The sequence below is a fragment of the Mauremys mutica genome, chromosome 9 (genome assembly GCF_020497125.1).
Source record: "Mauremys mutica isolate MM-2020 ecotype Southern chromosome 9, ASM2049712v1, whole genome shotgun sequence".
NCBI lineage: Eukaryota > Metazoa > Chordata > Testudines > Geoemydidae > Mauremys > Mauremys mutica.
This window is the reverse complement of record NC_059080.1, coordinates 14,372,574-14,396,301: the sequence shown is the minus strand read 5'-3', so window position 1 is coordinate 14,396,301 and position 23,728 is coordinate 14,372,574. Positions and strand designations below refer to the sequence as shown.

Genomic DNA, 23,728 nt, shown 5'->3' with positions numbered 1-23,728 from the left:
GTGTATTTAGAAGGGGAATAACAAGGGGTCTGGTGTTAGTGTATTCAGTGGGTGGACTGCAGGGGGCTGGATGTATTTGGTTGGGTTGCTGTGGCCCAGTGATATCGGTGTAGGGGCGGGCAGGGTGTTACTGGTGTATGGGGGAATGTGCTGGGGGCCAGGTGTTAGCGGTGTATTGGGGGGGTTGCTAGGCGTTCGGTGTTACTCATGTCTGGGGGGGGGGGTGTTGCGGGCCCGGTGTGGCCGGACTATCGGGGGGTGGGGGGACTCGCTAGGCCCGGCGGTGTCCGGCCGGGGAGGTGGACAGGCGGCGGTGCCGTGCCGCTGCGGGGAGGCGGGCTCTGGAGCGTTATGTCGGCGGGAGGGCGCGCGTTCTTCTCCCAGGCTGCCCCGGGCCCGTTTCCCGTCATGCCTGGCGGGCCGGCCCGTCCCCTCTGACCCCATCCGGGCTCTCGGCGCCACACGGGGAAGATGGCGGCGGCGGGGGCGCTCCCTGCCGAGTGGATAAAGAACTGGGAGAAATCGGGCAAGAGCGAGTTGTGAGTGCGGGGCCGCGCGGGGGGAGGAGGGGGCCGGGCGCCGGAGCCTGGGGCCCGCCGGCCGGGCGGCAGGAGCTGGAGTCGGGGGCCCGGTCGGGCGGAGGGGCCGGGAGTTGGGAACGCAGAGGGCAGGGCTCCGGGCTGCCTTCCCCACACCGCACCCCAAACGGCTCAGCGCCCCTGCCGGGTCTGTGCCCCTTCACCCTCACTAGCGCCTTCCCCGGGGCGTGACCCGGCCCCCCTCCCCCGGCCCGGCTTGGCTCGGCTCGGCTCGCTGGGCTCTGGGCGCACGAGTCCCAAAACCTCCCTTCCTGCCCTTGGGCTAAGCTCCCCCGAGCGTTGCCCCCCGTTCGCCCCCAGTGCCTCCGCCCGCGGGGCTGAGCCGCAGGCTCTCGAGTTCCCCTGGCTCCGCCAGTGCCGGAGCGGCAGGCGCCCCAATACTGAGCTTCCCCGGCAAGGCCCCAGCCCCGAAATCCTTCGATCCGAGGGATTTAACGCCCACGTCTCTTCCCCGAGCCAGCCCAGGGTGGTCACTACCGTGCATGGTTCACCCCATCCTGGTGCTCCTGCGGGGGGGCCTTTGTGTGCCAAGAAAGTTCCACTCAGCCCTCCCAAATCCATCTGTGTCCATTGGGCTTGGCAGAGAAAAGAGATGCCTTGTCAGTATCACCTATCAGGGATCGGCAACCTTTCAGAAGTGGTGTGCCAGTCTTCATTTATTCACTCTAATTTAAGGTTTCGCTTGCCTGTAATACATTTGAACGTTTTTAGAAGGTCTCTTTCTATAAGTCTGTAATATATAACTAAACTAGTGTTGTATGTAAAGTAAATAAAGTTTTTAAAATGTTTAAGTAGCTTCATATATAATTAAATTAAAATGCAGAGCCCCCCGGACCGGTGGCCAGGACCCGGGCAGTGTGAGTGCCACTGAAAATCAGCTCACCTGCCGCCTTCGGCACATATGCCATAGGTTGCCTACGCTGACCTAGATCCTATTCATAAGAGGTCTCCACTTTGGCAGGTTCCCTGATTGTATTTATTGCCCATTATGTATTGGGGTTGCCTCTGATCAGGAGGTTTGACTTGAAATTCACAATCTCCTCAATTTAACATTGACTTGTTACTTGGGATGAAGGTTTTTTAATATTGTAGATTAACCTGAAGAGCTCTTAAAAACTTCCATCTCTCTGCCATTTGTTAAAAGTGATGACACTTTCAAAGTTAAATTTTAAGCATAGAATATTTTGAGGTGAATTTCAGTGAGACATTATAGTATTCACAGCATCAAATTTCCCTTACTCAAATTGGCACAGCTGTACAGTCCTCTTAAAAGCTGGATGAGGGGAAGAGGTGGTGAGGTGAATGGAGAATGTAAAGGCCCTCTGCAAACACCACTGTAATTCCCTTGATCTCTTCCATTTTGTAGCGAAAGGAGTGGAATAGCCTTGTTGTTAGTGCCCTTGCATCATGCTATATATAGGCTTGACATAACCATGGCTTAAACACGTTTTGGTCTGTACTAAAAACTAAACTGTATTATGACCAAATAAAGAAACAGCTGTATGGTATAGGGTCCCCTGACAATATAGGCCCATCTACACTGCAGTTATTAAAGAAACTAAAGTTCAAACTCCTTTTTAACTTTCCCTGTTTAGGATTCTATGTTGACAACTGAATTCACAATAAACTTGAAAGATAGTGAATAAGTATAGAGACCGTATATTAGCCATTGTTTACACATTTTTATGTGTATATAGCAAGAACAATGGAATATACAAATGTAATACTTAAGCAGTGTCTATTAAAATATATAAATAGATATAGCTCAGTAAATTACACAGTATTTTTCATATAACATAGGTTTCACGTACAAGGCATGTAGTCAAGACTTACCATTTTTTTTCTGGTCCAGTTCTTACTCACGTTTGAGTTAGGAAACTGTTCCATATGATTCATTTTTGAATACCCTCTTATGATAGTTGGGTAATACAAAATTAATGTTGAGATATATTTCATAGTTGATTGTGTAAAGATACGTGCGTTGTTTGAAGACTCTGTAGTGCTATAAAAGCAAATTTTCAGCAGTTTAGAAGGGATGGATTAGCTTAGTCTTTGGCTATTATAAGATTCATACAGATCAGCTAAACCATTTTCTAACAAAAAGACTATCTTGGAAATATGTTACATGAAAGTATTCTAGCCTAGGTTTTGAATCCATGCTTTTAAAAAACAAAACACAATATAAAATGATTTTGGTCCATTCATGATGGCTTATCACAGTGTTACCAGTTTAAATCTTTTAAAGGTGAAGAATTGTATCTTTATCAAACATTTCAGAAGATTTCTTGCACACCAAAATTCTGGTTTCCTTGAAAGTACATACTGAGTAATTTTTCTAGAATTTTTATTTTGAAACACTGACCAATCCCTTCTGTTAATAAAGAAAAGCATTTATTGATTGCATTTTACATTCATTTTAGATATCAAAATGAAATGCTTCAAAAATATTTTGTAACAGTTCTAGAAATGAGGAATTAGAAGCTTAGAAAAGGTGCTAGGTGCTTTGCAGAAGACCTAGGACATGATTCCAGCTCTAAAGAGCTTGCAGCCTAAATTAAACGCATAGCATGACTGATTAAGTTCATAAAGTGTGGGAAGGAGATGAGCTGTAGAAGGACACCACCTGTATTTCTAGCAACTAAAGCTAAGTGACAGATGTTAGCAAAACTTGTTTTACCCATCTTTTTCATTGGGGGCAAGCTCCTATTCTCAAGCCTATGTTTTGAACCAAAAAGTGTCTGGGGAACAATCTACGGTTAGTAGGAAGGAAAGGTGAGGACAGCTAGGAAAATTCATTAATTTCTGGTAATGTAGGGTAGCTCATGAGATCCAGCAAGATCACAGTCTGAAATGGTATGTTGGCAAAGTTATTAGTTATCTATACTTAAACATTATTTTACAATTTGGGAATTGTCCTAATGAGGTAGACCAAATAGATTCTTGTTTAGTATTTTGATTCTTGACTGTGACCAGTTCTGGATGCTCAAAAGGCAGATGTAAACAGCCCACTACATATTGCTCCTTATATAATACTGTATAAAAGTGTGGTGATCAGGTTATGCTCTGAAGCATGAGAGTTGATGGCTTTTGTAATATTAGGGCTGTCAAGCAATTAAAAAAATAAATCATAATTAATCACACTGTTAATAGAATACAATTTATTTAAATATTTTTGGATGTTTTCGATAATTTTCAAATATATTCAGTTACAACACAGAATACAAACTGTACAGTGCACACTTTACATTTATTTTTGGTTACAAACATTTCCACTGTAAAAAAAATCCCCAAAAGAAATAGTATTTTTCAGTTCACCTAATACAAGTATTGTAGTGCAATCTCTTTACCAGGAAGGTTGAATTTACAAATGTAGAGTTACGTACAACCCCCCCCCCCGCGTTCAAAAATAAAACAATGTAGAACTTTAGAGCTTACAAGTCCAATCAGTCCTACTTCTTGTTTAGCCAATCAAGTTTGTTTACATTTGCAGAAGATAATGCTGCCTGCTTTTTGTTTACAGTGTCACCTGAAAATGAGAACAGGTGTTTCAATGGCATTGTAGCTGGCATGTCAAGATATTTACATGCCAGATGCGCTAAAGAGTCATGTGTACCTTGGTGCTTCAACCACCAGTCCAGAGGACATGTATCCATACTGATGAAGGGTTCTGTTTGGTAATGGTCCAAAACAGTGAGGACCAACAAATGTTCATTTTTACCATCTGAGTCAGATGCCACCAGCAGAAGGTTGATTTTCTTTTTTGGTGGCTTGGGTTCTATAGTTTCTGCATCAGTGTGTTGCTCCTTTAAGACTTCAGAAAGCATGCAGTGGAAGTGTTCTTAAAATGAACAACGTGCTGGGTCATCATCCGAAACTGCTATAACATAAAATATATGGCAGAATGTGGGTAAAACAGAGCAGGAGACATACAATTCTCCAGCAATGAGTTTGGTCACAAATTTAATTAACACATTATTTTTTTAACAAGCATCATCAGCATGGAAGCATGTCCTCTGGAACAATGGCCAAAGAATGAAAAGGCATATGAATCTTTAGTGCATCTGGCACATACATATCTTGCAACACCAGCTACAACAGTGCCATGCAAATGCCTCTTCTCACTTCCAGGTGACATTGTAATTAAGAAGTAGGCAGCATTATCTCCTGTAAATATAAACAAACTTGTTTCTTTTAGCAATTGGCTGAACGAGAAGTAGGACTGAGTGGACTTGTAGGCTCTAAAGTTTTACATCGTTTTGTTTGACAGTTTTGTAACAAAAAACCCTAAATTTGTAATTTGCACTTTCATGATAAAGAGAGTGCACTACAGTCCTTGTGTGAGGTGAATTGAAAAATACTATTTCTTTATCATTTTTAAAGTGTGAATATTTGTAATAAGTAATATAAAGTGAGCACTGTACTCTTTGTATTCTGTGTTGTAATTGAAATTGATATATTTGAAAATGTAGAAAAACATCCAAAAATATGTAATAAATTTCAATTGGTATTCTGTTGTTTAACAGTGAGATTAATTGCGATTAATTTTTTTTTAAGTTAATCGCATGAGTTAACTACGATTAATCAACAGCCCTAAATATTATCCTCGCTAGTCTGATCTTTTGTACTTTTTAAAAGAGTCTTTGTTTATTTTGATAAACAAGTATGACAAATGTATCAAAAAGTATGGAGTGGATCATGCTACTGTAAATTAAAAAATGCAATATCTATAGTCGGCATTGACAAAGAGATTAAGACAATTCAATCTCTATATTATTCTAAGCAGTATGAAAAATACTAAGTCATAACAGATCATAAAGATTCTGGACATATCCATAGATGGCTACTCTCTAAAATAAGAATATAACAGATTAGTCTAAGCAATCAGCAATCCGATTCCTATAAATTCTTCACAGCCCTTATTTAAAAGTATTTATAATTGTACACTTTATAAACGAAGGATATAAATAACATATAAAAACAGTAACTGTGTAACCGATTAAGTTTCTGTCAGTTACACGGTTAAACGTTTACCCATAGGAACTAGGGTGTGTGTGGGGGTACTGCAGCACCCCCACATTTTACATGGGTCCCCGCTGCTGGCCCCTGGGTCCCTGCTGCCGCCTGGCATCCTGGCTGCGGGGCTGGCAGCCGCACTGGGATGCCAGGTGGCTGCGGGGCTGGCAGCCCGGAGGGACCCTGGGCGCACAGGGCGGCAGCTGGGACCCTGGGCAGAATTTAATCGTTAACAGAAACCAGTGAGCATCAGGCTTATCAGTTAACCAGTTAAACTCGTACATCTCTATTCTAACTTAATTTAATGAGCTTTTTTACTGACTTGTAATGTCTAGTCCTTCTTAGACAATTTTTGAACTATTTGTTGCAATTAGTGAGTTTCACATACCAGTTATATATTGGAAACAAGTATTTAAAATTTTTTGCCTTTTAATTTGTGTGTCACTTGTTTTTGAGAGGTTAGTTAGTGCTGGTCGTTCTTTTCTTTTCTTTTCTTTTCTTTTCTTTTCTTTTCTTTTCTTTTCTTTTCTTACTAACTGCTTTTAATCTTCTTGGAAGCTCCCACACTTGTAACTTTATTTTAGTCCTGTGTTTTTTTTTAAATGAGGTGACCCAAACTGAACATTGTTCACGGTAAGGTCATTTTTATATGTGCGCGCGTTCACATACACACGCAGAGTGTACATGTGTCTCTCTTAACACTTCTAAGTATACTATAATATCTTATTTGTGTGTATTTCGCCACTGCTTGGTACTGGGCGGACATATCCATTGAACTTATACAATGACACCTTTGTTTTCTTGTAAATTAAAAAACTAATCCAGGACCGTTGGAGTATGGAAGTACTACAACATTTGTAACTTTTCTAAATTAAGATCATAATTTTAGCTTTAAGTATTGAATAAAGGTTATGTTTTGGTTTTCAACTGGTTTGGTTTGTCAAAATAATCTAAAATAACTAGATACATATAGAACAGCAAACAGTACTATATAATTTTATTTGTAACTAAACTTTATGACTGTTTTTGAAAACTGAAATTGTATAAAGAATATTTTTCTTTTCAGTTTGCAGTTATGCCGCATGCTCAGTGAAAATAAAAGCCATGAAAATGTGACTTTCAGAGGTAAGTTGATATCACCCAATATACTTGGAGTGTGTATATACACCTCTACCCCGATATAACGCTATCCTTGGGAGCCAAAAAAATCTTACCACATTATAGTGAACTTGCTTTGATCCACCATAGTGCGCAGCCCCCCGCTTCCCCCCCCCGAGCACTGCTTTACTGCATTATATCTGAATTCGTGTTATATCGGGTCACGTTATATCAGGGTAGAGGTGTATATGAAATTGATCAGGGTCCATATGTGTGCCTGGATGGAATGTCAATATGTATGGTGATTGCTGCCATAATAAGAAGGGGAGCTCATTGCATACAGCAAGGAGGATATGCATTTACACAGATTCAGTTAATCTCAAACATTCACATAGGAAGTATGTAAAGGGAGCGCTCTGCAGACCGGCAACCAGTCTTTGGTTGGGGAGGTGGATTTCATCTCCAAAGCTCCTTGTGAAGTTCCATAATGAAAGCCCAACTGCTTACATTTTGTGGAGAGCTGAGTTTTATTCTAACAAGGAATTAGGTATATAAGAAATGCTTGGAACGTACAGAAGTAGCTGCTTAATAATGCAAATATAAACTCTTAAACATATTGTTGAGTTTGCTCCTATAGAGTTATAGTTCTTAGTTTCCAATTCTGTCTTCCTTGGGTAAATATATTGCCAGTTTTAGTTTCTAAAGTTCCAATTTTTAAAAGGGTTTTAATGTTCATTCTAAAATGCGCATACGTACAATTTTGATGGGCAGCTTTAAGAATTAGAATGATTAAAATGTCGAAGGAAAAATAGAAAAGCATAATTTTTCAACATAAACAAGATAAATTGAATTTTGGCTTTGTTTGCTCTGCATGATTCCCTGAAAGGAAAGATTCAATATTATGGAGTCTGCAATGCTGGTTACTTTGTTTAGGTGGTGTCTGGGGATCTTGTTAAAACAGTTGCCTTGGGAAACGATAAAAGCAGAGGGGATTATTATTGTGAAACACAATGTGATTTAATTAATTTTGCAAAATAAAAAGTATTTAATGTTAAACAAATCAGTAAAATTGCAAAAATATATTTTAACTCCCAAATATGTTTAGAATAAGTCATTGTTTTAATACAAGGATGATGGCCCAAAAATGAGCTGTTTTCAGTCATCATCTTCCTGTATTGACTTTTATAAACTTGAGATTAAAACTTTCAATACAATTTATAAAGCTGTCTAGAATTTGTGATGTTTCCTTCTGATTGAAGAAAGTAACTAGATTTGGTGACATACTTAAAAAAAATGAAATTTATGCAGTCTCTATAATTGAGCAATTCTCATTCAATTAAAACATAAAAGGGTCTGATTCTGCTCTCACAATGATGTAAAATGGGAATAACTCCATTTAAATCAGTGTTTTTTGTTATAAAACTAGTGAGAGGAAATCAGGCCCACAGTCTACTGGGGAACTCCTATTTATCTATTTCAGAAGATAAATTAGCTTGATGAAGACAAAACACTTTAAATTTTCTTTTTTTTTTTAAGATGCTTAGATACAACAATGGTGCTTTCAATAAAAAAATAAAACTGTGATTAATTAATATTATTTTGTCTGAATTGTTACTACCAGCACTTCTTAAAATTCTGAGAATGTTCTATATCAAATTCAACTGCTGCTTCCTTTATATATTAAACTTATTTATTTGTATTTTGATTATTATTATTATTGTAGTATCCTAGAAACACCAATCAAGGATTATGGTTCCATTGGGTTATGTGCTATACAAGCAGATAGGACAGTCTGTGCCCCAAGAGTTTTTTTGCTATACTTTAACACTTGCCCCGGATGCTGTTTCTCTCTCAGACTAAGTTGAGATTTAAGCTGAGAACAGAAGGTCAGTAAGTGTAATAGAGATTGATTCTGTCTCATCTGATGACTAAGGTTTTAAACTTTTTAAATTATTTCTGGAGCATATGTTGACCTACTATAAAATGCTTCTTTTTGAAAATTATATATTTCAAATATCCTAAACATCCACCCAAAATTTAAACAACCCCCTCAAACATCTACTTCATATTGGATCAGACCTGAAGTTCATATAGTTCATTGTCCTGTCTCCAACAGTGGCCAGTACCATATGCTTTGGAGGAAGATGTAAGATTGCTGCAGTACGGAGGGTTGGGGTTACATGTCCCCACATTAGGTCTCCTCCTGAATTCTAATAGTTAGAGATTGGCTTAAGCGCTGATGAATTAGAGTTCCTTCATCAGAAATACTACATGGGGTCATGTACCCTCCCTCCACCCCAATTTTAGCCAGGGTTTGCTGGCCGTGGTCAGTTAACATGCTGCAGCACGGCCCCCTCCCTGCAAGGCAGCTGCTGGATCTTGCAAGCTGGGAGCTGCTGCCGTAGTGAGAGGCAGTGGCAAATAGCTGGGAGCTGCAGGGTGAGCCACTGCTTTTGCTGTTGCCTCTCCCTGCCCCTCCCTGCAGCTCCCAGGTGTTTGCCATTGCCTCTCCATGGAGAGCTAACACCTGGGAGCTGCAGGGAGAGGCTGCTGAGGGTAGGGGGTCATGCCTAAGAGGGCATAACTCAAGCTGTTGGGAGGGACCTTTAAATTGTGCCCCTCCCAAAGGTACCAGTCATCTCTCTCAGAAGTCCCTAATCCCGTCACCCCGCCACCCCAAGCTTCCCCCCCTGCTTCCAGTCTGCTAGGCAGAGAATGAGGGGACTCTGTGAACCATACTTTAACTGTAAAAGAGCCTCATGTGGCTCAGGAGCAGCGGTTTGGCCACCCCGGCCTGTAATATAGTTATACGCATAATGAAAATGTACCTCCTTTGTGTTTTGGCTTTTAGTCACATTAGTTGTTATAAATGTATTACTCACACTGTAATAAGGTGTTTTAAAGACAATTCTCTATACATTTAAAATAGTGTAGCCATCTGTTTTTAACTTGTTGGAACCATGTGTACAAAACAAGCATGTACTTAATGTTCTATAATTCTCCCCTAACACACAGTCTCTGTTCCAAGGAGCAGTGAAGAACTTTGCAATTTAATGTAACGCTCTGAAGCATGTGACATTACTTAGTCATAGAAGTTTTTCTCTCATTTTTCTCTCTAGGAAGTATTCAGCCTGACAAATTGTTACTTAGTTATTAATTTTCCACCTAAAGAAGTGGATATTGATTATCTTAATTTTTATAGCTGCAACTTAGTTTATTATAGTATTTTTCCTTCGTCATGACGTAATCTCCAATTTATGTGGACTATGCAAATGTGTCTTTATGTTGAACTTTAGCCAGTTAAACTCATATTGTTGTGCATGAGACTGGTGTAATAATTCATCCCATTTTAGTCTATGGCATTTAACTTTCTTTCCATAGAATCTCTAGGGCAAGGACCATATTTTGCTATGTGCTTGTACAATGCCTTGTACCGTGAGGCCAGATTGGGACCTCAAAGCGCTGCCTTATACAAATAAATAATCTGGGTGAAATGGGGGGAAAAAATAGATTTTCCCTAAAAGTTAGACCAAGGATTACCTAACACTTGTGATCCTATGTTTTATGTTTGACAGATATCCAGCAGGCTCTGTATGAGCTTGCAAATCACGTTGTCAAGGGAAACCTAAAGCACGATCAAGCTTCTAATGTTCTCAGTGATGTTATAGTAAGTATATATTTGTACTACTTGCTGTAGGTTTATTTAATATTTTAGTTAGCTTATTACTTATGGAAGTCAGAGTAAATGGTTAACCAGCAGAAACACACCAGACCCTGCAGCCATAGTCCCTTAAAACTTCTAAAGAAACTGCTTTTACTCTTGGGGCTTGTACACACTAGCACTTAGTTCAGTATAACTCAAGTGCTCAGGGGTGTGAAAAAGCCACTCCCCGAGTGACATTAGTTGCATCATTCTGAGCACCGGTGTGGACAGCGCTGTGTCGGTGGGGGAAGCTCTCCTGCCAACATAGCTACCACTGCTTGGTGAAGTGGACTTGGAAGTGTAACTCTATGTCAGATACTCTGCCCATCTTGTTCTATCCCTCTCCACCCGTCCCCTCCCAATTAAGGTGACACTTTTGACTGTTAGCACCTTATAGTTTCAGCATAACTTTAAGGTCTACTGTGTGTTGTGAAGTATCAGAGGGGTAGCCGTGTTAGTCTGGTTCTGTAGAAGCAGCAAAGAATCCTGTGGCACCTTATAGACTAACAGACGTTTTGCAGCATGAGCTTTCATGGGTGAATACCCACTTCTTTGGATGCAAGACTGTGTGTTGTGAAGAGAGAGGGAATGAAAACACTGAAATGACAAATATTACTTGTATACAGTTATAACTATTGTGCCAAGACCACTGTAAAGAATATGTTGGTGATGCTACATCTTTCCTGTTGAAGTACACTGTAATTGAATGAAAATTTCCCAAGGCTAGGTTAAAATGGTATTTGTGGAAAGTATATTGAGGATTATCTGGTGAAAAGCTGAAGAGAGAAACAAATGTTTTATAGACATACATGGGGGACATTATTGACTGGGAAGTTTGGATCTTTTTTAACTTTATTGTTCTTTTGTGTACCCACAATGCTAGCGAAGCCTTTCAGTTTTTACAATCAGTACTTTTACTGTAGAAAATAGTTTAGATACTAGAATGTTCAGGAGGGAGGAGTGGGTGTTTGGGGTAGCTATAGAACAGCGCTGTGGGCTTTTTAGCTAATGCTATGTCTGATTTATGTGGAGCTCACTTAAATTTCCAACATATTTAAAAATACCTCAGGACTGAAGCTATTGGGGGGAGGGGGGGGGAGGGTGGATTGATTTAGATAACCTGTTTTAATTTTGTTTGGCTGTTGTGCTTTTTAATTATTTTCCTAAAGAGAGGTTGATTTTCACTGGTTGGTAACCATTAAAACATATTGATTTGCAACTGAATACAGCCTTTATGCTAATTTTGGTATTTCTTTTTGCTGACCTGAAGGATATGCTATATCTAACTACATTTTTCTCATATTGTATAATTGTATAGCTAATGTGCACTTAATTAGATTCTAAGTTTTTACTTCTTTATTATGTTAAAAAATGGTGAGTGATGCATTTCTTATTTAGTAAATGTTTATTGTTTTGGATTTTTGCCCAGCTGTATTTGGATGGAAACTGGAATGCACAAAACTAGTTTTACGTCACTTAAAAACTACTTGCTTACAAAAATCAGACATAAAAATACAAAAGTGTCACAGCACACTATTACTGAACAATTGCTTGCTTTCTCATTTTTAACATACAGTTATAAAATAAATTAATTGGAATATAAATATTGTACTTCCATTTCAGTGTATAGTATATAGAGCAGTATAAACAAGTTGTATGAAATTTTAGTTTGCACTGACTGCTTTTGTGCTTTTTATGTAGCCTGTTGTAAAACTAGACAGATATCTTGATGAGTTGATGTACCCCTGGACGACCTCTGTGTACTCCGAGGGGTACACATACTACCTGGTGAGAACCACTGCTGTAGGCTACCCCAGCAACTTCCACCAGTTCAGTAGTTTGAATATCATTAAATTCTGGCAGCAAACATATACTGTTTGAATATTATTTTTATTTAAATCATATAATAGATTTAAAGTAAATTTAGTAATTAACATAGATTCTCAATTTCAGTTTTAAATAGATTTATTTTTAAAAAGAAAACCATGTATGATTTAATTTAAAACAAACTGTTTTTTTAATTTAATTTTTTTTAATCTACCTTGATTTATATGGCATTGTCTTTTCAATGTACTCAGCCTAGGGTGAAATGGGAACCCCAGGATCTGGAGTTACTGTGTGTTAGTGTTTGGGTACATAGTGTATGGTGTCAGTTTGGCAGATGATTTGTTACATGAAGCCATTTCTTAAATTCTCTGATTTTTAACTTCGAAATTAAGGGAGATGTTCAAAGGCACAAATGACATTTAGGGTACCTACATTCTCTTGACTTAGGATACCTGACTGTCATTTGTGCCTTTGACACTCCACCTCTTATTTACACCATTTCTGAAACAGTCACTATTGTTAAGCGGTGTTCAGTCATTTTAACTTTAATGAAATGTGTGTTTTATATGTTTATATAAGTTAAAAACGATATTATGGTTCGGATTTTGTAAGTGCAAAAGTCAGAACTTTGATTTGTTTGTGACACTATATAGTTTTGAATAATTATCAAAATGAATAAAACTGGCTGTGGACATGCTTTAAACTGTAAACTTGGAAAATTATATTTAGGAAATTCAGTGTACTGTTGATGCACAGTACATTCTTAAAATAATTTTAAATTTGATTATTAATCAAAACTTTTTTGAAGTTAGCTGGCTTAAAGTATTCTTCAATATGCTGTTCAGGCAAAAGAATATTCTTAAGGCATGCAGAATGTCATTTCTATTTAACTGTGTATCACCACCACTTAGAATAACAAAAAGAACCCAAACCAGGTTAATTGAATCTTAATTGTGCACCCAAAAAAGGCATCTTTGGGTTGAAGAATAAATATAAAATACTTAGTTCCAAAACTGAATTGTAGAAGCACTTGAAAACAGGGACGTACAATGGGCGTGTCTTGTCAGCCTCTAATAATAGCATTTCTAATTCAGTGCACTTTTAAAACTTATGCCATACCCTCAGACATGAGTTTAACTGTTCTTGAGATTTTTCTTACTGGATTTTTCTTTCAGTACTTTTCAGCTCACTTGATAATGGTTTCCTTTGTATTAATATGTTCTTTTGTATTTTACCAAACACATCAGGCACAATAGATAGTTAAACCACTCCTGTTCATTGATTTAACAAGAGTAATGTTAGTGGATCTAAATTGACATTTCTGTCAAGACTCTATTCCTTTATTAAAACAATAGACTAAAATATTCTTATTACACATTGTGGTATTCCTGCATTTACTGTCTTTTTTTGTTTTTGTTAGGAATTTCGGGATGACATGTCCTCCATCCTTGCTGATGTATTCTGCATATTGGGTAGGTTTCTTTCTTCCTTTCATCACTCTGAAGGAGAAGTGTGTGTTGCATAATAAAACACTACTTATGCCTTACCAAACTATATGTACGTTGTTTAGAAGTCAAGGAAATTGATGGTAATTACAATCTGTTTGAACAGGACTATTATGCATCTCCCTATAACTAGCAGAGTTGACGTTTCTGCCATTAGTACTAATGCATTGGTGCAGTGTGTCAGGCATTCCAAATTTCCAGACAACAGAGGCAGATTACTGGTCTTAATGATTGACTATTTTTAGCTGAAGATTTTTTGGTAGTTTCCCAGCAGTCTCTAGGCATTATCTGCCCTTTATTGTAGTTTTGTGGAAGGATCCATATTGGAGATGAGGCTCTTATTTACAAAAATTCCTTTCAGAACTCCCAATAAAAGGAGCAACATACGTACATTTCTGTCCTGATTGTGCAACCTTTACTTATTCCAATAGTCCCATTAAAGTCGATGGGAATACATGCACAAAAAAGTTACAGAAGCTTGCTCTTAGAGGTTGTGAAGTCACTGACTTAGCAATAGTAACCATAATTATGACTTTTAAACAAAAGCTCTTCTAAACATGTTAATCATAATTTGTCTTTAATTCTTACAAATCCGGATTGTAAATAGTAATGGTAGTTGCTATTGTAGCTGTATTTACACTTATGCTGTTACTGAAATGGAGCTTAGTCTTACATTATACCTATTGTTCAGAAATACAGTCAGCTGGGTAGGTACAGGAAGAACAATGAGTATAGACAAAACACATACTTTAAAGATAAGATGCAAGAGAAAAAAGTACACTTTATTCTTTTACAATATATGAAGTTGACCAAAACTTTTCTTTTTATATAGAGGTATATAAAATCATGAGTGATGTGGAGAAAGTGGATAAGGAAAAGTTATTTACTTATTCCCATAATACAAGAACTAGGGGTCACCAAATGAAATTAATAGGCAGCAGGTTTAAAACAAATAAAAGGAAGTTCTTCACGCAGCGCACAGTCAACTTGTGGAACTCCTTAACCTGAGGAGGTTGTGAAGGCTAGGACTATAACAGCATTTCAAAGAGAATTGGATAAATTCATGTTGGTTAAGTCCATAAATGGCTATTAGCCAGGATGGGTAAGGAATGGTGTCCCTAGCCTCTATTTGTCAGAGGATGGAGATGGATGGCAGGAGAGAGATCACTTGATCATTGCCTGTTAGGTTCACTCCCTCTGGGGCACCTGGCATTGGCCACTGTCGGTAGACAGATACTGGGCTAGATGGACCTTTGGTCTGACCCGGTATAGCCATTCTTATGTTCTTATGTTTCCCTCTATCTACTAAAAGTTCTTCCTGCCTTTTTTTAACAGTAGAAAGATGTCATGGTTTACCTTGTTTTTAATTAAGATATTTTATTGAAATTTTCAAACAGCCTATATAATATATAAAACAAACTAAGAAGATACTTGCAGGCATGATGTAAATCCACATATATCTGGAAAAACACATACTATGAAAACACAGCTACTAAAAAAGTACCTGCTGCCGCAGTCAGATCTGTGTGGACAGACCCTTGTGCCCTCAAAGATCAGATTACCCCAAGAGGGTAAATCTGTGTACAAAAATAAATAAATATGAAATGGTATAAAACACAAGGCAAAGAATATTGTGTTCTAGTTCTTTAATCAAAGGATGAACAGTCATATCTTGTAAGCAATTTATGTAGAAAGTTTGGTAATTTTTACAAAAATGGTGCTAACTGACCTATGAAAAATTTATTATATAAGAAGATATATGGGGGAGGGATAGCTCAGTGGTTTGAGCATTGGCCTGCTAAACCCAGGGTTGTGAGTTCTATCCTTGAGGGGGCCATTTGGGGATTGGTCCTGCTTTGAGCAGGGGGTTGGACTAGATGATCTCTTGAGGTCCCTTCAAACCCTAACAATCTATGATTCTAATCTTCAAATTCAGGAAGATTTAAAATTAGAAGGAACATAGCCCACCCATTTCAAAGGAATATTCTTTCTAGCTACAGTGATAGCAATCAGAAGAGCTGTTTCTTCCCATACCATCAAACATATGAACTCTGTAACTTGATAAGTAACCTGATCTGTTATGAGCGCATTTCTGGCAGGAGGTCAGATTTGTGTTCAATTTCATATATATATATTTAGTGAGATAAAGATTCTGAAAAACAGTTTTAAACTGTAGTTCAGAAAGTTAAATTGAATTGAGATGTGGCTTTAGTTGAGTGAGTGATCTTGCAGTTTCATTTGACTAATGAGGGACAGTGAGTCTTCTCTTAAAGATATTTAAGATTTTGTTATCCAGGAATATATAGCATTTTACCCAAAACTGCTAACATCACTGAAATACTGGCCAAGCTACTACCATTAGTATCAGCAGCAACATCTTCTCTGTTTTTGGTTTGACATCTGTATGGACCACCAAGAAACTCTTGAGACTGTTCTTTTTCTTTCTTTTCCAGATTTGTAATCTACAAGAATGTGTATAAATGTAACTGCTAATTTCATTTAGGAAACTGACTTTTTTCTCCCCCTTTATGTTGGAGGGCTCTGATATTGTGCATTATTGCCAAAATCCTGCAGCAAAAACATGCGTATTTTGGATCTGATTTTTTCAAATGTAAATAAATAAGCAGAAACATTTGGGGCTGGGAAAGAAAGCTCATGTATAAATAAAGGAGATGTCATCTTGCTTTGCATATCACCTGAGTGCTCAACAGTAGCTGTTGAGAGAGTTGTGGCTACAGGAGAAGATAATGCTGGCCTGGCCTACCCTAAATTGTTTCTGAAAATAGGATCCTTGGGATCACTCAAATTCTCCATTAGTAGAAACAAGGGATTGGCAAAAAAGACCTTTTTTAATGTCTCGTGATCGATATCACTCTAGCTTCTATATTAACATAATTTTGATTGATTTTTTATGGTGAAGATTGTGGGCTTGTTAATATCCCTGAATTAAATAGTTCTGGAATTTGTTCTTTTTAAAAATGTCAGGGAAAATGAGGGCTAGTTTGTGCATTAATGATCTTCCCTGAGATAGGGGTTATGCATTGTTGCAATGTGTCTGGAGTAGTTCAGGAGAGAGATTGTGACTCAGGGCTAATCTATACTACTGTGCTACATCAGCTCATCTGCACCAATGCACATCTGGGGAAGATATGCTATGCTGACAGGAGAGGCATAATTACTCCACCTCAGCGAGAGGCAGCAACTATGTTGGCGGGAGAGCGTCTCCCGCTGACATACCACTAATGTGGACAGTGCTTAGGTTGACGTAACTTGCATTGCTTGTGGGGGAGGCTTTTTCACACCCCCTCCACCTCTCACCCCCCTAGTGACATAATTTACATCACCTTAAGTGGTAGTGTACACAAACCTTCAGTTTGACTGCTGATCTGGGAAAAGTGTAAACTTCACTGGCTCTGTACCTAGCTTACTGTATGTTTTCTGACATGCCAACCTAACTGTGCTCTATGCTTCTATAGAGGCTGCTTCATTCACCTTCTGTGTTGTGAGCCGTAGTAAGGTAGTAATGGGGCACCTTGTAGTGCTATACAAATGGGCCACAATCTGGCCCTAAATGCAAATAGTAGTATTTAAAGCAACATGAAGGAGGTTGAGAAATCGAATGGCAGGAAGTTCAAAATGGAAGTTCTTCCTGCGATATTAACCAGAGCCACGTTAAGTGCTCTGTGATTTTGATATCCTACTTTAACAATACAAAATATATCACTGTTTAACAAGACAAATACATACTACTAGGTACGTTCAAAGCAATGGTTAATATTGCAGGAGTAACTTTAACTTTTGCACTTGATTTCTCAGCTTCAGTGTTAAACTAACAATTGAGATTTTTTTGTACTCAATGTAAATGATTAGTTCCAAGTAAGGCCTGATCCCTTTTCTAGTTCTAGATTTAAAACATAGTTGTAGAAAACATATTTGCATATATGTAGAAAACATATTTAAAAGGATTAAATATTGATGTATAAAAATCTGGTGTGGGTGTTTATTGAAAAACGTCAAAATGATTCTTTCTTTATAGAATATGCAGACTAATTGCCCAGTTACTTTATAGACAAGCCATTATAGTTAACTGAGCGCACAGCTGAGTTAAAATTCACAGTAATTATACTACTGCATATTTGGTAATTGCTACTTGATTTCTACATGTTATGGATAATAGAAAATATAGGGTAGATTGTTTTCTCTTGAATAACTCTAAAAGCTGATTACAAAGAAAATTTGTTCAAAAAATTCAGATGCAGAAACGTAGATAAATTATACAGTATCACATTCACAGAGCGATAGAGCTCAGTTTGTTTAAAAGCAGCAAGTTCATTACAGTTTTTCAGTCTCAGGGCAAATTAATTAGACTTTAGCGGATTTAAAATATTGTTGAATAAAACAGTTGTGGCATAACTGAAAAATCTGGAAAATGTCAAATAATAGTTGATACTCAAATCTCTGCTTTTGTCACAACTGTATGAATTAAGGATGTATACGTGCTGGAACTGGGTTCCTTGGCTTGAAGTAGTAATAACTAGGGCTGTTGATTTAATCACAGTTAACTCATGTGATTAACTACAAAAAATTAATCGCGATTAATCACAGTGTTAATCACACTGTTAAACAATAGAATACCAATTGAAATTTATTAAATATTTTGAATGTTTTTCTACATTTTCAAATATATTGAATTCATTTACAACACAGAATACAAAGTGTACAGTGCTCACTTTATTTTTATTACAAATATTTGCACTGAAAAACGATAAAAGAAATGAGAAATACATCTCTACCTCGATATCACACGACCTGATATAACATGAATTCGGATATAATGCGGTAAAGCAGTGCTCCGGGGGGGGCGGGGCTGCACACTCCGGTGGATCAAAGCAAGTTTGATATAATGCTGTTTCACTTATAACTCGGTAAGATTTTTTTGGCTCCTGAGGACAACGTTATACAAGGTAGAGGTGTAGTATTTTTCAATTCACCTCAGACAAGAACTGTAGTGCAATCTCTTTATCATGAAAGTGCAACTTACAAATGTAGTTTTTTGTTATTGTTGTTACATAACTGCACTCAAAACAAAACAATGTAAAACTTTAGAGCCTACAAGTCCACTTTGTCCTACTTCTTATTCAGCCAATCGCTCAGAGAAACAAGTTTGTTTACATTTACAGGAGATAATGCTTCCCGCTTCTTATTTACAATGTCACCTGAAAGTGAGAACAGACGTTCGCATGGCACCTTTGTAGTCGGTATTGCAAGATATTTACATGCCATATATGCTAAAAATTCGTATACCCCTTCATGCTTTAGTCACTGTTCCAGAGGACATACTTCCATGCTGATGATGCTTATTTAAAAAAAAAATGTTAATTATATTTGTGACTGAATTCCTTGGGGGAGAATTGTATGTCTCCTGCTCTGTTTTACTCGCATTCAGCCATATATTTCATGTTATAGCAGTCTCGGATGATGATCCAGCATGTTGTTTGTTTTAAGAATACTTTCACTGCAGATTTGACAAATCACAAAGAAGGTACCAATGTGACATTTCTAAAGATAGCTACAGCATATGACCTAAGATTTAAGAATCTGAAATGCCTTCCAAAATCTGGGAGGGACGGGGTGTGGAGCATGCTTTCAGAAGTCTTAAAAGAGCAACACTCCAATGTGGAAACTAGAAAACCTGAACCACCAAAAAAGAAAGTCAACCTTCCGCAGGTGGCGTCTGAGTCAGATGATGAAAATGAACATGCATTGGTCTGCACTGCTTTGGATCATTATCGAGCAGAACCCATTATCAGCATGGACGCATGTCCTCTGGAATGATGGTTGAAGCATGAAGGGACATATGCATCTTTAGCACATCTGGCACGTAAATATCTTGTAATGCTGGCTACAACAGGGCCATGTGAACACCTGTTCTCACTTTCAGATGATGTAAACAAGAAGTGGGCAGCATCATCTCCTGCAAATGTAAACAAATTTGTTTGTCTGAGCAATTGGCTGAAGAAGAAGTAGGACAGAGCGGACTTGTAGGCTCTAAAGTTTTTAATTGTTTTATTTTTGAATGCAGTTATTTTTTGTACATAACTCTACATTTGTAGGTTCAACTTTCATGATAAACAGATTGCACTACATTATTTGTATTAAGTGAATTGAAAAATACTATTCTATCATTTTTACAGTGCACATATTTATAATAAAAATAAATATAAAGTAGGCACTGTACACTTTGTATTCTGTGTTGTAACTGAAATCAATATTTGAAAATGTGGAAAACATCCAAAAATATTTAAATAAATGGTATTTTATTATTGTTTAACATCACGATTAATCACGATTAATTTTTTTAATTGCTTGACAGCCCTATTAATAACTCTAATACCTGGTTTCTACCTTCAGCACCCTCACTATAAAAATTGTTCCAGCACCACTGGCCATATGTGCTTCATATTTAAATGTCTTTCCTTTAGTCTGTCACAGATCATCGCTCTTTTTATTTAGAATAGAAGTGTATGTGTAATATTTCCAAAAAACTGCTGTCATTCTATTTTGAGAAAACAAAACGTCAATGGAAAATTGAATTTCAGAGACTAGGCCAGTATATTTCTTTGCTCCCTTTTAGTGAAAATGGTTTTATTTGTATACTGCTGTTATTTTAGAAATCAAACTTGCTTAAAAACAATTTATTAATTTATAAGCTGGATTTAGTTTCATTAGTAACCTCACATGTCCATCGAAACAACATGCTTCCTGTCCCTAAAAAATTTATAATCCAAATACTTGATCATTAATTTTGCTTGGGTTCAAACGTAATACAGTTGCCAGTAAAATTTAATGTAGCCAGGGGTCTTCAGGATAGTAGTTACTGTTTCCAAATCAAATGACTTTTGCGTAACTGGCATTTATTTTTGATATGTTCATTACCTCATTTATTATCTGTAGCTCAGTGGGTGAGTGAATATCAGTTTTACATGCAGAAATAAAAAGATAAAGGGCTGAATTCTGTCTTGTTCCACAAGTGTAATTCAGAGCAAAATTTCATCTAATATTTCTCCCTGAAGAGTTTGCAATCTAAAGTGATAACTGATAACAGATATGGAGTAAGGGATTGTGAGCAACAGGATCAAAGATACAGGCTGTGAGAGGCAGAATATGATACAACCTGGGGTTCAAAACAGTTATTTTTTTATAATTTTAAAATCTTTAAGGAAACATGTTTTATATAACAATGGAAGACTCGAGTTGATAGGCCTGGTGAAAGGGGGAGTGTTTTTTGAGGAAAAATTTGAATGAGGAGAGAACAGTTGTTCTGTGCACAAGATTAGTTAAACCAGGGGTCTCAAACTCAACTGACCACGAGGGCCACATGAGGGCTAGTTCATTGGCCCAAGGGCCACATCACTGACACCCCCCGTCACAGCCCTCAGCCCTGCCCCCACTTCACTCCTTCCATGAGGCCCTGCCTCTTTCCACCCCTTCCCTGCCCCAATTCCAACCCCTTCCCTGAAGTCCCCACCCCAACTTCACCCCCTCCCTTCCCCCAGAGGGTGCATGAAGGGTGTGATAGGGGCTCAGGGCAGGGAGTTGAGGTGCAGCAGGGGGTTGGGGTGCAGGCAGGGGGATCAGGGTGCAGAAGGGGTGTGGGATGCAGCAGGGGCCTCAGGGTAGGGCAGCCCAGAGGATTCAGGGGGTCTGGGGCAAAGCAATTTCAGGGGCCCCTTCCATAAAAAAAGCTGCAGTACTATAGAATACTATATTCTCATGGGGGCCGGGGCCCAGGGCACTTCCCCCCCCCCCCGGGGGGGGAAGCCCTGGGAAAAATAAACATTTAAAAACCTTCCGCATCTTGGCACAAACCCAGTTTTGAGAGAACTTCTTTTCAAGTCACCTTTACAAGGTATCACTTGTTCTCAGCATCAGCTAGTGCTAAAAGGCACTAAAGCTCATTAAAAGGGTTGGACAAATATTTTCCGTCAAAACTTTTTTTGGATCAAAAACTAGGGGTTTTTAAAAAGCAGAAAAAAATCACGGAAAATGTCTGCTTTCCTTCAAAATTTGTTTCTGTTTTTTTTTTTAATTGAAAAGCTGAAATTAGTCTGCCAAAACCTGAACGTGGTTTGGGGTTTCAGAAGTGTGTGGCCAAATATTTGCTGCTTGCTGTGTTTGTTTAAAGAAACAATAAAAAATTCTGCTTAAAAAAAAAATCCAAAACTTTTGAACCACCTCAGCTTGCGACCAAACGCCTGAGCCCATCCAGTCAGAGATTTTTCCAGGTTTCTGATACTCTGCTCGTTTCCTTGACTCATATCTGTCTCCATAACTTTGGGTTCATTTAGCTTAGAACATAAGAACAGCCATACTGGGTCAGACCAAAGGTCCATCCAGCCCAGTATCCTGTCTACTGACAGTACCCAATGCCAAGTGCCCCAGACGGAATGAACCTAACAGGTAATGATCAAGTGATCTCTCTCCTGCCATCCATCTCCACCCTCTGACAAACAGAGGCTAGGGACACCATTCCTTAGCCAGGATGGGTAATAACCATTAATGGACTTAACCTCCATGCATTTATCTGTTTCCTAGAGACTGGCTCCATGGGGTCCCTCACAAACTGGAGACGGTTACTGTGGGTTTGTCTTTAGTATAGCTTATGTACATACTCCACGAATTGAGCATTTGAGATTGTTCCAGTATCTGGAATGGGCCTATGTTGTAAAAACTGAAATGCTCAAAATAGCACATGCATGTGAATGGACACAGGGTACTAAAATTAAATTAACTCAGGGGTTCTCAAACTGTGGGTCGGCACCCCTCAGGGGGTCACGAGGTTATTACTGGGGTCATGAGCTGTCATTCTCCACCTCAAACCCGGCTTTGCCTCCAGCATTTATAATAGTGTTAAATATATAAAAAAATGTTTTTAATTTATAAGGGGGGGGTCACCTTCAGAGATTTGCTATGTGAAAGGGGTCACCAGTACAAAAGTTTGGGAACCACTGAAATAACCCCTCTGGAGCCTCGGGGAATGCAAGGGTGGGGGTCTCCCCTGGTAGGGTTGGGAAGGAGGTAGGTGGTGTAGGATATTGCTCTTCTCATGTGATCCCTCCCCTATGGAAAAGATAATGGCTTGGCTCTTTGTGTTAAATAGCTGTCTGCAAGCCTCAAACTGCTGAATGAGCTTTAGGGTAGGGAAGGCTGTGCCTCCCCAAACAGCCTGGCCCTGCCCCCTATCTGACCCCAGCTCACTTCCTACCCCCCTCAGAATCCCAACCCATCCTGCTCCTTGTCCCATCACCCCCCCCAAAACCCCCTCCCCAACCACCACCCTGGGACTCCACCCCCACCCCTCCCCCCTGTTCTCTGACTACCCCGACCTCTGCTGAGTCCTGACACCCCCAGAATGCCCACGATCCAACCAATATTCCCCGTCCCCTGACCGCCCCCCCCCCGAACCTCTGCCCCCCTCCCTGTGCCCTGACTGTCCCCAGGACTCCCTGCCCCTTATCCAACCCCTCCCCCTGTCATGCTACTTACCCCCGCCTCCCCACTCTTCCGGAGCCTCAGCGCGCCGCATCCAGTAGCAGCCCTGGACAGTGCTGCAATTCCAGCAGGGCCCCGAAGCTCGCAGCCCCGCCCCCTTACCACGTGGCTCCGAGTGGGGCAGAGCTCAGGCCCTGCTAGAGCCGCGCCACTTTAGCTTTGTCCAGGGCGCACTGAGGTGCCGGGGAATGGGGGGAGGCGGGGCCGGAGCATTCTCTTGGGGGCCCCTGCTGGGCCCAGGGCCTGGGTCAAATTGCCCCACTTGCTCTCCTCCCTCCCCCCCCCCTCCGGCGGCCCCAGATTTGTGATATCTAACATCATAAAACAATCACTGATACCCTTGGCCTTAGCAGTGCTGTTTTGGCACTGGTTCAGTCTGAATATAGCAAGTCTCAAACATGTCACTTCAATTCCAAGTCAAATTAAGTTCT

General features: G+C 39.3%; 1 protein-coding gene across 3 annotated transcripts in view; it reads left to right on the top strand.

The window, feature by feature from the left end:
• Positions 1–423: 423 nt before the first annotated feature.
• Positions 424–23,728, top strand: part of THOC2 (THO complex 2) — a 105,506-nt gene continuing 82,201 nt past the window's right edge. The window contains exons 1-4 of one of the 3 annotated variants that reach the window (XR_006582183.1): positions 424–539; positions 6,679–6,737; positions 10,286–10,377; positions 13,661–13,712. Coding sequence is in view for 2 of the 3 variants with exons in the window: in XM_045030101.1 (XP_044886036.1) it covers positions 472–539; positions 6,679–6,737; positions 10,286–10,377; positions 13,661–13,712 (271 nt within the window). In the remaining variant the exon portion in view is untranslated. The remainder of the gene's footprint in view (positions 540–6,678; positions 6,738–10,285; positions 10,378–13,660; positions 13,713–23,728) is intronic. The other 2 variants (XM_045030101.1, XM_045030102.1) reach the window with 2 other exon arrangements.